General features: G+C 36.0%; 1 protein-coding gene and 1 non-coding gene across 3 annotated transcripts in view; both read right to left on the reverse strand.

Annotated features, from left to right (window-relative positions):
* The window catches only part of KIF18A (kinesin family member 18A), an 85,932-nt gene that overhangs the window by 36,258 nt on the left and 31,897 nt on the right, over positions 1 to 17,777 (reverse strand). For both annotated transcript variants that reach the window (XM_005216292.5, NM_001192909.1), the window contains 3 exons: positions 13,889 to 14,053; positions 10,606 to 10,727; positions 4,592 to 4,827 (listed from right to left, as the gene is read on the reverse strand). In XM_005216292.5, the coding sequence (XP_005216349.1) occupies positions 4,592 to 4,827; positions 10,606 to 10,727; positions 13,889 to 14,053 (523 nt within the window). The remainder of the gene's footprint in view (positions 1 to 4,591; positions 4,828 to 10,605; positions 10,728 to 13,888; positions 14,054 to 17,777) is intronic.
* On the reverse strand, positions 1,725 to 1,796 carry TRNAC-ACA (transfer RNA cysteine (anticodon ACA)). Its single transcript has one exon. It is a non-coding gene; the product is annotated as a tRNA-Cys (tRNA).

Raw genomic sequence — 17,777 nt, forward strand, 5'->3', positions numbered from 1 at the left:
ATACATCTGCAACTTGCCTGTCATCTTAACGTAAAGATGTAGTATAGGAAACCTGATAACCGAGACCAAGGTAATTCAGAGCAACCTGTCTATGGAATGCAAGTAAAAAATCTGGGCAAAATATAAAAAACATATGCTAGAAGGCACAGGAGAGCTAACAAGATTGTGAAGAATTATAGGCAAGTATCAGGAGGAAGTTGAAGGCTCAGGAGAGTAATCTCTGCATTTATAGCTATTTCTCCCTTGAGGTGATTTGCTGATGCTGGAGGAGGTGGCAGAAAAGCTTAGCAACACTGTTGAGAGCTTTGTTCGGAAAGCAAGAACGAATTTAAGGCCTACTATAGAGAGTTCTCTGTAAACCCTCCTTGAGTTGAGCTGGGACACAGCTAAACTGGAAAGGGCAAACTAGGAGTAGTCAGGCCCTTGCAGAAGCGGCAGTTCAGAAGTTTCAAATTATCTCAGGCTCTAAAATTGTACTGAAACAATTTTAGACTGCTAACCACACAAGGAGTCTGGAATAAGCAAATGGAAATCCTCACTGAGGAAGACATTATTATCAGAAGCCTTAAAGAATTTTATAAACAATTCTGAAAACACATGTGTGATGTACAAAAATTAGCATGCATTCAAGGCAAAGCACATGAAAGAAATCCAGCAGAAAGAGAACAGAAGCAGACCTAGAAGGTTCTAGGCTTGGGAATTCTCAGACACAGATTTCACCTACTATATTCAGTGAAAATTTTTGCAAAGAAATGGAAACTATAAAAAAGAATCAAATGGAAATTCCAAAACTGAAATATAAGTGAAATGGAGAACTTGATGGATTTAAGACCCATTTGACACAAATTTAAAGAGAAACTATAAAATACGTGAAAAGAAATTTCCAGGAAAAGAAAAAAAAATGAAAAGCAGAAGAAGGCAAAGGCATGGATAAGACAGTAAGGCAGTAACATGCAATATAACTGGAGCCTCAGAAGCAGAAAAGAGAACAAAAGTGGCAGAAGCAACATTTGAAGATACAATGGTTAAGAACTTTAAAAACTGATAAAAAACAGTACAGACACAAATTCAGAGTTCTGTGAACCTAGTAAGAGAAGTAGAAATAAAAGTACATTTAGGCACAATATAGCAAAACTACTAAGACCCAAAGACAAAGAAAAAACATTTTAGGAAGCCAGAAAAGAAGTCAGATTATATTCAAGGGAGCAACATTTAGAATGAAAGTTGGCTTCAAAAGCAAAAATGAAAATCAGAAGATAATGAAACAATGTCTCTTTATCAAGTGTCTTTAACAAGTGCTTAAAGAAAAGAGTATCACATTGGAATTCTATATCCAGCAAAACAGTCTTCAAGAAACTTAAGACAAATACATTTTAAGATCTAATTGAAGTTATGAAATTTAAGATAGAGAGATTATCTTAGATTACCTGGTGGGCTCAATGTAATCATAGGAGCTTTTAAAAACAAAAACTTTCACTAACTGTAAGCAGGAGAGATAGGCAGAAGGAAAGCTAAGAGAGATTCAAAGCATGAGAATGACTTGCCTTTGTTGGCTAGGAGATGAAGTGATAAAGGTAGTCACATGCTAGAGAACAGAGTGAAATCGCTCAGTCATGTCTGACTCTTTGCCATCCCATGGACTGTAGCCTACAATGCTCCTCCGTCCATGGGATTTTCCAGGCAAGAGTGCTCGAGTGGGTTGCCATTTTCTTCTCTAGAGGATCTTCCCAACCCAGGGATTGAACCTGGGTCTCCCGCATTGTAGGCAGATGCTTTACCATCTGAGCCACCAGGGAAGTCAGAGAACAGAGGTGACCTCTGAAAAAACGGAGTGTCTGTACAATGCCAGGTACTTGAGTAAGTTCGGACTTGCTCTGAATTTGATCTATCTGGCTAATAATCAACAAGAAAACAGAGACCTCAGCCCTACAGCCACACAGAACTGAATTCAGCTAACAATAGAAGCACATTCTCCCCCAGAATCTCCAAACAGGAGACCCAACTGGCTGACATCTTGATTTTTGCCCCTGAAACTTGAGGCAGAGTAACTAGCTGAGCCTGCTGGACTTCTGATCTTAAGAACTTTGAGATAATAAGCCAGTGTTATTTTAAATGGATATGTTTGTGTTAATTTCTTAGGGCAGCAATAGAAGACTGATATAAATGGAATAATCCAACAGTAATAGATGAGATTGTTAATAGTTCACCTCAGTATATGACAGAACATGAATTAAAAAATTAGTCAGTAAGAACATGATTTGAAGAACACAGCCGATTTGACCTGACTTAATATATTCTTTAAAAACATAATTGAAACATTTATACCAACTCTATGCTGGCTTTAAAGAAGTCTTCACAAACCTCAAAGAATTAAAATCAGTAAAAATGAGTTTCAAATTTAAAAAGAATATGCATTAGTTTAGTGTTGCTGTTCTTACACTGGGTTAAGGTGAAGATGAGACATAAAGATTTGTAAATGTAAAATCTCATAAATGTTTATATAAGAAAATTTTTGGAGCCTAACAGATCATTTTTTAAAGTTATTTATCCTCTGATCTAGGAAACTAATTCCTATGAAACTAGTACATATGTAGAAATGTTAATACAGTAGTTTCCCCTTACCCCACGGGAGGAAACATTCCTAGACTCCTAGTGGATACCAGAAACCAGACAGCAATGCCTCATATATTTCCTATTTGTGTGTGTGTGTGTCTGTCTGTGTGCGCCTCTTCTTACCTGGAGAATCCCCTGGACAGAGAAGCCTGGCAGGCTGCAGTCCATAGGGTCGCACAGAGTCAGACACAACGGAAGTGACTTAGCACGCACACATGCATAAAGCGACTTACCATGAATGCTTGCCTACCTATCTAAGGTAAAGTGTAATTTATAAATTAGGCAATAATTCTAAGAACATAATGTAATATAAGCTTGCAAATGTGGACTCTGTGTCAAAATATCTTATTGTACAAAGTTAATGCCTTTTCCAGGAGAAGGCAATGGCAACCCACTCCAGTACTCTTGCCTGGAAAATCCCATGGGCGGAGGAGCCTGGTAGGCTGCATGGGGTCGTGAAGAGTTGGACACTACTGAGCGACTTCACTTTCACTTTTCCTTTTCATGCACTGGAGAGGGAAATGGCAACCCACTCCAGTGTTCTTGCCTGGAGAATCCCAGGGATGGCGGAGCCTGGTGGGCTGCCGTCTATGGGGTCGCACAGAGTCGGACATGACTGAAGCGACTTAGCAGTAGCAGCAGCAATGCCTTTTCCATCTTAACAGCACTTACGCATTCGGACAGTAATTTTTGCAATTTGAGGTCCAAGAGCAAAACTAATATGAATTTCTTCTTCCTTCTTCATGATTTCATGGATAGAATACCTGTTCTTCCCCCAAATTTTAGCACCTCACATGTGATTTATTTTTCTTTCCTAATTAGCCAAAAACTTTCATTTCTGCACTTAAAAGGGAGCTCTTAATGGAATCTCTATGGCCTTACTGAATTGCTAGCATCACTTCTGCACTTTGGGATTATTGAGTAAAATACAGGTTACTTAAAAACAAGCACTGCAATACTGTGTGTGACAGCTGATCTGATAACCAAGATGACTACTAAGTGACAAACAGAAAGAATATGATGGATAAAGAGATGGTTCATATCTTGGGCAGGACAGAGTAGGACCACATGAAATTTTATGATGATACTCAGAATGGTGTGCAATTTAAAACTGATGAAGTATTTATTTCTGAAAATGTCCACTGAACGTTTTTGGACTTCAGTTTACTGCAGGTAACTGAGATGGTGAAAAGTGAAACAGCAGAGAAGGGAGGACTACTGTATATGGTTCTCTGACATGCACTGTTCACCAATAATAGAACAATGGTTAAGTAAATGATTGTATAACAATTCTCACAGTTATTAAAAAAATGCTAGATTCTTTATATATGTACCCTAAAAATGATTAAAATGTAACAAAAAGCTTAAAAGTTAGATTATCTGATACAAATATCATACACACACTGTAAAGATAACCAAACTGTTAATAGGCATTTATCTCTAACCTAGCATAGAAGATTGAGGTTCTGGGAAAAGCTGAAGAGGGCATTCTGCTTCTATATTATCTGAATATTTTAAAACCAATATTTTAAAACTAACCAATTGTTAGTTTTTCAATTAAAATGCCCCATGCACACTTATGAAAGGAGAGATATTAAGTGATCTGCCAACAGAAAAACAGTAAATTCGACACTGTCAGTTGATCTTAAGAACATAAAAGATTGTTATTTATTACAGAACATAATATTCTTAATCATAATCTTCAGTCTTTAATACACGTAAAGTTTTAAAGAAGAGTGGAAATAAAATTATCTAATTAAAAACAGGTAAAATAACTTCACTGCTAGCATTATTTAGAACGTCAAGCATACTTCCCCTTACACCTTTGAAAGATACCAGTTAATTGAAATGATTCTGAAATTAATTCTCACAAAATAGCAAAACTACTAAAAAATTAACTGCTCTATTGATTGATATTACAAAGATTAATCTTTATAAATAGTGTTTACTTACTTAATGAAATAAAAGCTGTACTTACAACAAGGAGAAGAATGAACTGGTCCAAGTTGTGGGAAGGTCATAAGAATAGAAACTTCTGGTAGATTATTTTGCTTTGCAGGTTCACTAGTTTGATCAGCCCAAACCACCACTTTTTTCCTCTCGACCAAATGTTCAATTTCTTTGATGTCAGCCTCAAAAGTAGCATTTAACAGGCCAGATTCTTTTAAAGCACAGTATTGCTTTCTTAGGGCCGGAAGTAATGCATTCAATACTCTACATACAGAAGGTGACAAGAGAGAGATAAATACTAAATTTTAAATACAGTATTACAGATTTATGTAACATCCAAAGTATTTGTTGTTGTTCAGTCTCTTTGCTGCAGCATGAGCAAAGATGCCACTCTTTGCCATGAACTGCAGCATGCCAGGCTTCTCTGTCCTTCACTATCTCCCTGAGTATGCACAAACCTATGTTCATTGAGTCAGTGATGCCATCCAACCATCTCATACCCTGTCACCCTCTTTTCTTCTTGCCTCAGAATTTCCGAACATCAGGGTCTTTTCCAGTGAGTCAGCTCTTTGCATCAGTGGCCAAAGTATTGGAGCTCCAGCTTTAGCATCACTCCTTCCAATGAATATTCAGGGTTGATATCCTTTAGGATTGACTGGTTTGATCTCTGTGTTGTTCAAGGGACTCTTAAGCGTCAACACCAGTTTGAAAGTGTCAATTTGCTGGTGCTCAGCCTTCTTTATGGTCCATCTCTTACATCCATACATGTATGTGTAATATGTTCTTAGTTGCTCAGTTGTGTCTGACTCTTTGCAACACCATGGACTGTAGCCCACCAGGCTCCTCTGTCCATGGGCATTTTCCAGGCAAGAATATTGCAGTGGGTTGTCATGCCCTCCTCCAGGGGATCTTCCCAACCCAGGAATCAAACAGGTCTCCTACATTGCAGGCAGATTCTTAACCATCTGAGCCACCAGGGAAGCCCAAGAATACTGGAGTGGGTAGCCTATCACTTCTCCAGGGCAATCTTCCTGACCCAGGAATTGAACCAGGGTCTCCTGCATTGCAGGTGGATTCTTTACCAGCTGAGCCACCAGGGTAGCCCCACATCCATACATGACTACTGGAAAAATCATAGCTTTGACTATACAGATCTTTGTTCGCACAGTGATGTCTCTGCTTTTTAATACACTGTCTAGGTTTGTCACAGCTGTTCTTCCAAGGAGCAGGTGTCTTTTAATTTTTTGGCTGCAGTCACCATCGACATTGATTTTGGAGCCCAAGAAAATGAAATCTGACACTTTTCCAACATTTTCCCCATCTATTTGCCATGCAGTGATAGGACCAAATGCCAAGATCTTAGTTTTCTGAATGTTGAGCTTTAAGCCAGGCTTTTTCACTCTCCTCTTTCACCTTCATCAAGAGGCTCTTTAGTTCGTCTTTACTTTCTGTCATTAAAGTGGCACCATCTGCATATCTGAGGTTGTTGACATTTCTCCCAGCAATCTTGATTCCAGATTGTGATTCAAAGTATTAGCAGATGATTAAAATGTTCCCTGTACATATCTTCCTTTAGAAATTTCAATCAAATACCTCTAATCAAATATCTTTAATACATTAAATATAGATTGGAAAGTACCTTGTATGGGAATTACAAGAACCAGGCTACAGTGTCAGCTAGTCTTCACTTGCTTCTATTTGACCTTGGATAAAGTACTAACTGAGGTTTCTCCTCTATAATATGGGGTACAATTGGATAGCCATTACTTTCAACAGGGGACTGTTTTCAGAACTAAATTTCATATAAAAGACTTTTACAAAGCATAATGTGATTTAAGAATCAAAAACTGTGTTGTGGACTTCCCTGGTGGCCCCTGGTTAAGAATGTGCCTCATAATGCAGTGGGCACAGGTTTGATCTCTGGTCTGGGAAGATTCCACATGCCAAGGGGCAACTAAGCCTATGTGCCACAACTACTAAGCCTACGCTCTAGAGCCTATGAGCTGCAACTACTGAGTCCCTGTGCCTAGAGTCCATGCTCTACAACAAGAGAAGCCACTACAAGGAAAAGCTCCTGCTCATCCCAACTAGAGAAAGCCTGCATGAAGCAATGAAGAGACAGCAGCAGAAAAAAAAAAAAAAAAAAAAGTGTTGCTATTGTTACTAAATATTATGAGATTGAAATGAAATATTAATATACTCTGTCAAATAATGAAGCTCATCTTAGGTATATAAGATTAGAAAACAATAACAAATGAACAAAACTCACCTCTCCTTGAAGTTAGTTCTTTATGAGCTAAAGTAATAATTTTCAAAGGCATTCAAAGGAGAAAACTGCAGAAAAGTATGGTGGGTATAGGGCTTCTCTGGTAGCTCAGCTGGTAAGGAATCCGCCTGCAATGCAGGAGACCCATGCTCAATTCCTAGGTCAGGAAGATCCTCTGGGGAAGGGATAGCTATCCATTCCAGTACTCTTGGGCTTCTCTGGTGGCTCAGATGGTAAAAAATCTGCCACAATGCAGGAGAGCTGGGTTTGATCCCTGGGATTGGAAGATCTCCTGGAGGACGGCATGGCAACCCATTCCAATATTCTTGCCTGGAGAATCCCATCGACAGTGGAGCCTGGCGGGCTATATAGTCCATGGATCGTAAAGAGTTGGACACGATTGAGTGACTAAGCACGGCACAGCACAGCACATGGTGGATATGAAAAAAAGACGGGGTGCTGGATGCTTAGCTCTGATTCAAAATCTATCCTATTGCTGTCAATCAGAGGAGTACTAAACATTTCTTTTTATGTATTAGACCTCCATGAAGAATATTCACTGAAGAAATGCCAGCAACTAAAAAGTTATAAATGGTTCCTAACTTATACCAACAAGAAGTCAAACAACATGAATAACTTAAAATAACTTAGTCCTGGTGTTCCATATTACTCATGATGTCCGGAAGAACAGAACCATTTGAAGTATGGATAGGACACTGGGAAAAGAATAGGCATTTTAATTTTAACACACTGGGAAATAACTGCTTTATTATCTAGGAATCTTAAATATTTAGATAGCTGTACAAATAAATAGTTTGTGATATTTTTCTTTTTGGTGATTGTGGGGAGTACTCCATTTAAGCCCAGTAGGTAACAACTGTAAGGAAAACTTCTTAATCAGAAAGTTAATAAAAACAATTACTTGTTGAGCACCTATACTAATCAGATGCTAAGCAGAGAAGAGTTAACACAGTAGGTCTGAAGTCGACATCCTTTGAAAGGCTTGTCAACAAGGTTGGCCCTTGGGTCGTATCTTGAAACACAGATTTTGAGAAGTTCAGATAATTCCCAGAACTATTAAGAGTGGCTCACTGTGTTTAACTCTTTGTACCAACAATGTGGTTTATGCTGAACAACTGCTTTCCTTTTAGAAAGGTTAGAATTTTGAGCCATCATGCTTGGCAGACAGTACCTATGCAACCAGCTCCCAGTGAAAACCCAGGGCACGAAGTGTCGGCCTAATGACATTCCAAAGTAAGCACCATTTCACGTGGGTCATCACAACCTTTGCTGGAGGACTTAGGCATATCCTGTACGGTCTATAGGATGAAGACACAAATGCCTGTAACTAAGTGACTTCCTTTGTACTTTGCCCCATTCACCTTTTGTTGATTCTGTCTTGCCTGCTTTTACCCTAATAAATCATAACAGAGGAGCCTGGGGGGCTATACAGTCCATGGAGTTGGAAACAATCAGACACAAATGAGCCACTAAACCACCACCATGGGGTCAGCCATATGATGGATTCTATGAGTCATTCCAGTAAATCATCAAACACGGAGGTGGTCTTAGAGACCCAGGACATATGCCATTTATGCATGTATGTATGGCGTATGTTTATTTGTTTGTATTTATGCATTCATTTGGGGCTTCTCTGATAGCTCAATAGTGAAGAATCTGCCCGCAATATGGGAGACCTGGGTGTGATCCTGAGGTTGGGAAGATTCCCTGGAAAAGGAAATGGCAACCCACTCTAGTATTCTTGCCTGGAGAAGAATTCTGTCTCATGGACAGAAGAGCCTGGCAGGCTACAGTCCACAGGGTTGCAAGAGTAGGACATGACTTAGTGACTAAACCACCAATTGGATATTCTTGGCTACTTGGTTGTAAATTAACTGACCATATATACACGGGTTTATTTCTGGGCTCTCTGTTCTGTTCCACTGATCTATGTGTCTGTTTCACACCAGTACATACTGTTTTGATCACGACTGCTTTGTAATGTAGTTTTAAATCTGAAAGTGTGATCTCTCAAACTTTGTCCTTCTCAGGAATGCTCTGGTTATTCAGTCTTTTGTGGTTCCACACGAATTTTAGAATTATTCATTCTAGTTCTGTGAAAACACCCCATATTTTATATCTTTTTACCTTGTATTTCCTTAAGTAATTATTATTACTTACAGTTACAGGTATTTTCACTACTTTTTTATTTTAACTTTCATACTAGCATTCTAAGTGATTAAAACACTACTTTTACTATATGTTCACTTTTACCAGTGAGACTTATACTTTCATATTTTTCTTGTTACTAATTAGTGGCCCTTTTCAATTTAAAGGAGTCTCTTTAACATTTCTTAAAAGGCCAGTTTAGTGGTGATGAAATCCTTTAACTCTTGGTCATCTGGAAAACTCTTAATTCTTCTTCAATTTTTATTGATAACTTTGCTAGGTAGTCTTCATAGCTGAAAATTTTTTCTTTCAGCACTTTGAATATACACAAAATCATTTTTTTTTGGTCTTCACTCTATAAACTCAGGCTAAGACAGTTCATCAAATCTGTTGTTTTTTGTTATTTAATCCTTACAAACTTGTTATAAGGAAAGTGTTACAATTGAACAGATAAGAAAACTAAAGTGAGGCAGGATAATTTATGCAAGGTTATACTGCTTACATAAACTAGAACTCAAGTCCAACTTCAAAACTCATACTCTTTCTACTATATTGTATTGTCTCTGTTTTAGTTCACCAGTTTTCTAAATAAATAAGAGAATTTTTGCCCATTTTGAGGCAAAAATTTATATTAAATATATTAAACTATTTTTATGATAAACCAAATATAGTATGGTTGAAATAAATTAATGTTTCTTTGATAACTTTTAACTCTTGCAGGGGGTGTGAGCGCGAGTAAATGAATGTTCAGTGTTTGCTCTGTGTATAAATATAGGAAGTATGGGGAGAGCAGGGTGAGCTTCTATCCATAGGATAATATTTCCCTAAAGTTTTTCCCTTTCTTTTTCTTCTTCTTTTTAAAAGTAATTATGCTAATATAATTTTCCTTAAATCAAAAGTATGGAAAATTAATTATTGTTATTTGAGAACACTAGAAGAACTACAGTAGAATTTTAGACTGGGAGAAAGCCTTTAGCGAAATAAATTTGTTATTTTTACAGAGCATGAAAGTGACGCCTAAGGAAGTTGACTGACATGTCCAATGTAATAAAAATAAAGATCAAGGCATACTTTTTAACTATTATGTTTCAAAAATTAAAACTACTCAGCTACTACTGAGTTAGAGCATGAATGAGATAGTATAGAATCACTTAAAAACTGGGACATGATGTTAAAATATATATATTTTTAAATGATTTCATGTTAATGACAGCAAAAATTCATTCTGGGATTATGAATGCTTAAAAACTATCTACTTAAAAATTCAGTTGGTATTAATAATAGTTTCTAAGAGGGGGAAAGATGGCTGGAGGACAGGTAGAAGACAGGCTCCTTTTCACTGTAGAGGGATCTTCAGAATTTTGTATTACATGACATATATTGCATACAAACAATAAATTAAAAAAGTGTTTTTAAAACTATAAAGCACTATAAAAAAATCTGAGGAGAAGAACCACATCCTTTACACTCGCTCTGTGTTTTCTAACTCAGCATGATTTCTGATGCTGGCAGACATTTAAATAGTAATGTATTTTGTACTGGATAAAACTGAAGTTTTTGGCAATGGAAACCTAAAATTTTTAGAACAGGTAAACCCATGTACTTACGCTTCTGTCTGTCTGTGTTGCTGTTCTTGAAGAGAAGCTAGATCCATTATATGTTTAATTTGTGCTTTCAAATCTTTGTTCTGGAGGTGCAGATGGTGGCAATGAAGTTCTTTACTGAGCTCCTGGGGAAAACAATACAAACTATATCTCAGATTCTTTTAAGAATATTAAAGTTAAATCAATATTAATGAAATTTATTTTATATTGGTGTTAAGTTTTAATTCTTAAAAATATGAAATGGTATGTAGAGAAACAATCTGAAAAACAAGTATTCTGGTACAGGTAGTCTATAACTTACAAGTGAGATAAGTTTCAAGTTTCCTTGGAAACTGAATGTCTTGGACAAATTTTATTATAATAATAGTTTCTTGGTCTATCCAACTTGTATATAATACTGTGAAAATACATTAATTTGGTCCATTTTTGCTTACATGTCACTTTTTCAGGGAGGCTTTCTCTAAGCATTACATTTAAAGATGGACAGTCTTCACCTCCAACAGTCTCTGTCATAGCATTGATTAGTAACAATTCCATTTATTTATTTGCTTATAGATTCTCCATTCTAGACCACCATGAGAGGCATTGTCTCAAACTAGTTCAGTGTTTGGAGTTGTCAACTGTGTCAAACTGTCCAACTGTGTCCAACAACTCCAGTGTCTGGAGTTGCATACAATAAAAATTTCTTGGGGAATTCCCCAGCAGTCCAGTGGTTACAGCTCTACACTGGCAAAGCAGGCAAAACGGGTTAGGGAACTAAGACGATGCCTGCTACAGCAAAAAAAAAAAATTCTCACCTTCACCCAATCTTGGTATGAGCTTCATCCTAGTGCAAAAGTGTAGAAAAGTTTTTGCAGTCTCCCGTTTCCTAAGCCTCTTGTGTACATGCCCAAATGTTTTCTAATTTACCACCTAAAATTATTTCTCTTTCCTCAAACCTACTAAGCCTTAAGTATGGAAAACGTCAGGTAAGTGGTTATACTAAATTATGAATGGTAATAATCCAAAAGCATTTTCAAAATTTAAATTGGGAAAATTTTAGTCAATAAAAGGGAGTGCAATATTTTGGACATTGTAAGAGGCTGAGAAAAAAAGCCTTACGGTAGCTGTGCCCAAGAAACTTCCTACAGATAACTCTCCTAATCCACTTTAGGTGTTCAATACTCCTTTACCAACCTGCAGTTGGCCACTGACTCTCTATAAGCTTAAGGCTTTTTTCTTTTTCTTTTCTAGGTAATACTTCCTAAACCAGTGGTGGGTGCTTTGACAAGGAAACAATATAATGCTATATGTCTGAGATATTTTAAAGTTGGGGGTTATTATCTAGATGATTCATGATTACATTTCAGAAAACAACAAGTATTTTAGAGCAAACTCTCTTTAGGGAGTCAGGTCAGGATGATACAGTTAGAGCAGTCTTGGTATGAGCACATGAGTCATGTGATTTTAAAGATGGCTCGACTATGACACAAATGCTGCCTGAAGTCCCAAATATGGTCTTTATGGAAATGACTTGACTTGACTGAAAGTTAAGAGGTTTACTATATGATCTCTTTCATCTTTTCGAGTTAGAAAATTCAACAACCCTAACAGTATAAACATATTTGCCAAATATTCCATCTTTTCTCTTTTAAAAAAAAAATCCCTTATTTACTTCTTCTGATAATCTTGTTTTATCTTTCTGTATCACTCTTAAAGAGACAGGCCTTGATTCTATAACTATTTTATCCAATAATAATTCTTGGCTAGTCTGTCATCTTTGAAAAACCAAGCTTTTTCATGCTTTGATACACTAATGATTGAATCTGATTGGAAGAACATAGCCTATCATGAGAACTACAGTTAAGTTAGTAACAGCTGAAGTAAGAATATAATGAGAGGTAATATATAAAACAAGAGGTTTTTGGATGCCATGCTAGGCCTGGGAAATCACAATAGAGAGTTTACATATGGGAGAAAGCACCTAAGAGTGATTCAATCAGAGTTAGTTTTTAGAAAGCTCATTTTAGTTGCAGTGTAGAGAATGACTGCAGTAGGCCAGGAATGAAGTAGGAAGGCCACACATAGCATCCAACAATGGGGGCTGGAAGGCTGAATTCGGGTACTGGTAATGGGAGATGTAGAAGTGGGTAAATCTGAGAGGTTAAGAGGAAGATAATGCAGGAGGGTACAGAAAAAAGGGCAGCAATATGAAAGTCACAGTACTGGGTCTCTGTCTAGAGTTGTATGACTGTGAATAAATCTTTTCACAAAGTCATGTCTCAGTTTGCTTATATAAGAAAGAATGGCTTAAAAGTAGATACCTATTTCAGCCATGAAAATATCCACAAAAAAAAGGACTGAGAGTGGGATAGGTTGATGGGAATAGAAACAGTTTTAATTTTTTCAAATTATTTATAATAAAATGCATTAAAAAACAAGAATTGAAACACTAATTCTAGATTTATATTCAGGTGTGAAAAGTTCTGCTTAAGAGAGTTATAGAAGACAGACTGCTAGAAAAATTAGATTGGACCATGGTAAATAAAATTTAAATTTACTGAAAATAACCTGAAGAATATTAACTTCATAAATGCTAATAAGTAGGCAAAAAAAGCAATAATAGTACTACTAAAAAGAATACTGTACCATTTAAAAAATTGGGAGCTTAAGATAATTATGGGAAAACAAAGGCAAACTAGTAAATATCAATGGATTTTTTTGCTTTTTTAATACTAAACAAGCTCTTAAGTACTTTTCTAGTTGGAGATGGGCTATATTTTACTGTCAATTACATGAATATACTAGATTATAAGTATAATGCAAATTATACTTAATTTATATTCTAGATGGACTATTGTCAATTCAGTACATAAACATAAATGCATACAGCTTTCAAACTGGTTTTATTTGGCTATAATACAAATAATGGTGACCACATTTAAAACTAATTTTAAAACTAATGTCAATTTATTAAATTTAAATCACCTACATGATGAAAATTCAAGTACAGTCTGAAAGTCTGAAATAGAATTACTTCAGTCTGACTTAAGAACGACCTCATAAAAGGATGCAATCACTTAAGAAAAACATTTAAATGTAACTTTATTCTTCTGAAAGTAAAGAAAAAGAAATTTAGTAGGTAAATAGGGAGGTAGAAGGCATATTCAGTTAAAAACAGTAAAATGAGTCAGTTAAATCTGAGAGAGATGAACCAAAATTTGCCTTATGAAAGATATTTATACAACAGTGAGTTTAAGAAGTTCAGTTCTAAGAAAATAAATCTGACTATAAAATATGTATGTACCTTTGGTATATGACCATTTGGACCTAAGAGTCCCATTTCCGTTTGGACACGATGGAGCCAATTAGTATTCTCATCAAATTGCTTCAATTCTTCCTCCCTTTTCTTCTCTAGATAGCAGCGGCGAGTTTTCAACATTGCAAGTCTGTGATCTCTTTTGCAAGTGGCCTGAAAAATAATGCATTTAATTGTCACTCTTTTGTGATATTTGATGTATGTGATATTAGTACAGTGGTATATTTCCTTTTAAGTGTGCTACTGTAGCCTATTAAATTAGGCTATACTTTTATACTTAAAGCTATTTCCCCTTTGAAATCTCACAATACTGCTGCTTGCAGGAAAATAGGAAATTGAGTTGTGAGTCATTTTATAAAATTACATGTTGAGAGTTTATGACTTTAAGAAAAACAATGGCCAAATTGAAGACTATAACTTCTTTTTTGCTGTTGCTAAAATATATGCTTTTAAATGTTGCATTTGAAAGTTCATATGGGGCCTGACTCCTGTGATTTCCTCATTGAAAACAAAGCAGATGCATGTACTGCTCTTATCTTGCCTTCAGTTTGAAAGATGTGAAGAAACAGAGTATTCTATTGTTCTAAGGTTTTGTCTATAAGGCCTTTAGACTGGCTGTTGTCAATGACAGAAAACAGAGCTTACATCTGAGTGTCATAAACATCTGATCTCGCTTGATGGTTGATTGAGGACACATAATGGATAGCCCAAATATTTTTGGTGTTTTATCTACACACAAATTGAGTTCAGAACTGGCTTTCTAGTTTTTTACTCCAAGGGTCCTGCAAACTATCATGGGCACAGTGTGGCAGAATGGTAGGACTTCTTTGGGCTAATTGCCAAAAGCCACTAAACTCAATAATCATCAGATATGATGGCTGGACCTGAGACAATACGTCGCTAAAGGTTAGAACAAGCACTTATAGCGGTTTTGGAAGTAGGGATAAACATACCCTATGGCGGGAAAAAAAAATGAAAAAGGAGGAGGAACTACATTTGAACTGGGTTAAAGGCCTCACTCCTAACTTTCTTGTTATCTTTCATAAAAGGTTGACATTTTGAGGAAAAACCAGGGAATGAAGAAATCTGCAAAAATAGGAAACAATGTCACTCTTCTTACTGCCTCTTTCTGGTTTAGAAAACAACTATTTTCATTAAAGTGTTATGTTGTCATGCAATGGGTAATTAATTGTTCTTAACTAATACATAACGTACTTTTGGAAATCTCAGTTTAAATTTCATACACAATATTGGTAGATGAAATCCACATAAACAAAAGCTCTTTAAGGTTCTAAAATTTTATTTTAAAAGTAGAATGTGGTCCTGAAACCTGTAAAGTTTAGAGCCACTGCTATAACAGAAGGTAGGATACACAGCTTCTTGACTTTTCCTGCTATGCAGCAGCTATGAACATTTAGGCAAGTCAAATTTGTGTGGCTCTCAGTCACCTTATCTGAAAAATGAACATAAATGTATTGTACCTGTCTGAAGGAAGGCAATTAAATCAAACTACCTTCCTATTTCTCTAATGTTTACAAATATTGCAGATACTTTTAGAATCAGGGCAGGAAATGATCTATGGGTCTGACGGCAGTCAATATTTAACACTCAAAATTTTTGACTGAAAATCTCAAGAAATATGTTTTTGAGTTTGTACTTATTTTCATGAAATGTATCCTCTATGATGGTTCTTTATGGGGACATTTTTCATCAGGGTAATCCCTACTGAATTACTATTCTGAAATAAGTATCAAGTAAATGTTTGGAAATAAATTCTAAAATATGTATATTAAACCCTCACATTAAAGTAAATTGTTTCCTATTAAAGTTTCAAAAAAGCTTTATATGTTTTATTAATACAACTTCCAAAATACCATAAAAGGTCTTGAGCGAGAATAAACATGTAATTCTAAAATTCAGGTATTATAATACTACTGCTTTGTGCAAAAGAACTGACTGCTAACACAGTGAACTCATTATTTCATTAATACAACTTATATATTAACTCTATACATTCATAAAATTGCCCAGGACCTTCACTTTAATACTATTCTCAGAGTCCATATTCTAGAACCATTCATAGCTGAATCAATGAGATTCTTTTAGCAACTATAAGAGTAAACCTCTTTGGAGAGGGTCCAAGACAGATATAAAATCCCTTACCCTAGCAAGCAGTTTAGTAAAACTATACTTTGACAATTCTGTGAGAACAAACTAAATCTCTAGGTATCTTTCTACATTTTTCAGTAGTTTACAGCCAATAAACTTAGGAGGTTTTATCTCCATTGCTTACCTAATCTCATGAGAATAGCTATAAAAATTGGAAAAGCAATTGAAAGGACCAAAAGTGAGGTATGAGAAAAGGCAAATGTATTGAAAAAAAGCAGAATAAGGATGCAAACAGAAAAAAGAAATCAGCCAAATCTATTTCCTCACTCTATGTCTCAATGTTTCCAATCACACACATTCACAATTCAACAGGGTAAGAAAGAGAAAATAACTATTATGTAAATTAGCTTGGTATTAAATAGACCAAACTTATTAAATGTACTAATATTTTAATGTTCAAAAAATGGCAACCTGAGTCTAAGCTTTACTAATACACTACTTATTTGCTTCAAAGATTGCCTCTTGACTATAAAAATAGACTATAAAATTCCTGGCAACCAAAGCTTCCAGAATTTGGCACTCCCTTTGAAATAGAATTGATAAATTCCCAATATGGCAAAATACATCTTGTATCATGTTCCATGTCCAATATATTCACAGTGGTTAACTCTGGCTACTTCAGATTCAGAGAGGAAGAGTGCTACAGCCACTTCAGTGGTACCTGCTGTGGCAAAGGCGTGGGGGTTGGCAGGAAGTGTTGAGCATAGCTATGGACGACATTGTACTCTGGTCAAACTGATGTTCTGTTTCGAATATTGTATTCCTTTTTATTTTTTTCCCACTAATAGTTCTTATACAGGGTTTCCCAGGTGGCACTTAGTGGTAAAGAACCTGCCTGCCAATGCAGGAGATGTAAGAAATGCAGGTTCAATCTCTGGGTCGGGAAGATCCCCTGGAGAAGAGCATGGAAACTACTCTAGTATTCTTGCCTGGAGAATCCAATGGACAGAGGAGCCTGGTAGGCTACAGTCCATAGGGTTGCACAGTCAGATACGACTGAAACAACTTAGCATGCACACAGTATTTTCATAAAAATGTCCAGTATAAATCTCATCTCTCTACTACGAAGCCTTTCTTTACCACAACCAGAAGTCACTGTTTTTTACTTTGAATAGCTATAGCACTTAGTACTTATAGTATAGTAGGATCCTCAGAAGTACAGACTGAGGCCATACTGCCAGAGTTTAATATTGGTTTGGTCACATTGATTAGGCATATATCTCTAGACAGCTTACTTGAATTCTCTGTATCTTTGCTGCTCACAAACCGTGGTAATAATAGAGGATATACCTCATAGGCTTGTTATAAATCCTAAATGAAATATCCCATGCAAAAGACTTTGAAAAGTGTCTGACAAACAATTAATGCTCAATATTAGCCATTTTTATTATTGCGCTATCCCTTACATGACAATCATACAGTGCTGTGTCATTTTTATATCATTTTATTGCTCCAACTAGTTTATAAATAACTGAAATACTATAATGTCTCGTACTTTTGTTTATCTCTATTGTGTCTAGCACAATGCTTAGGATATATATAAAAGTGTTCAAAACAAGCTGCTCTCAATCAGCTTTCCATGACTGAATTTCTTGCCTTTTTATAAGACATAAATCAGGTAATTGTACTTACAGAAAATTGGCATTGATTTAAAGGAAACCTACACAATATTGAAAAATATTATGATTACTGTAAATTATCAGATAAA

This window comes from Bos taurus, chromosome 15 (genome assembly GCF_002263795.3).
Source record: "Bos taurus isolate L1 Dominette 01449 registration number 42190680 breed Hereford chromosome 15, ARS-UCD2.0, whole genome shotgun sequence".
In the NCBI taxonomy this organism is placed as follows: Eukaryota; Metazoa; Chordata; class Mammalia; order Artiodactyla; family Bovidae; genus Bos; species Bos taurus.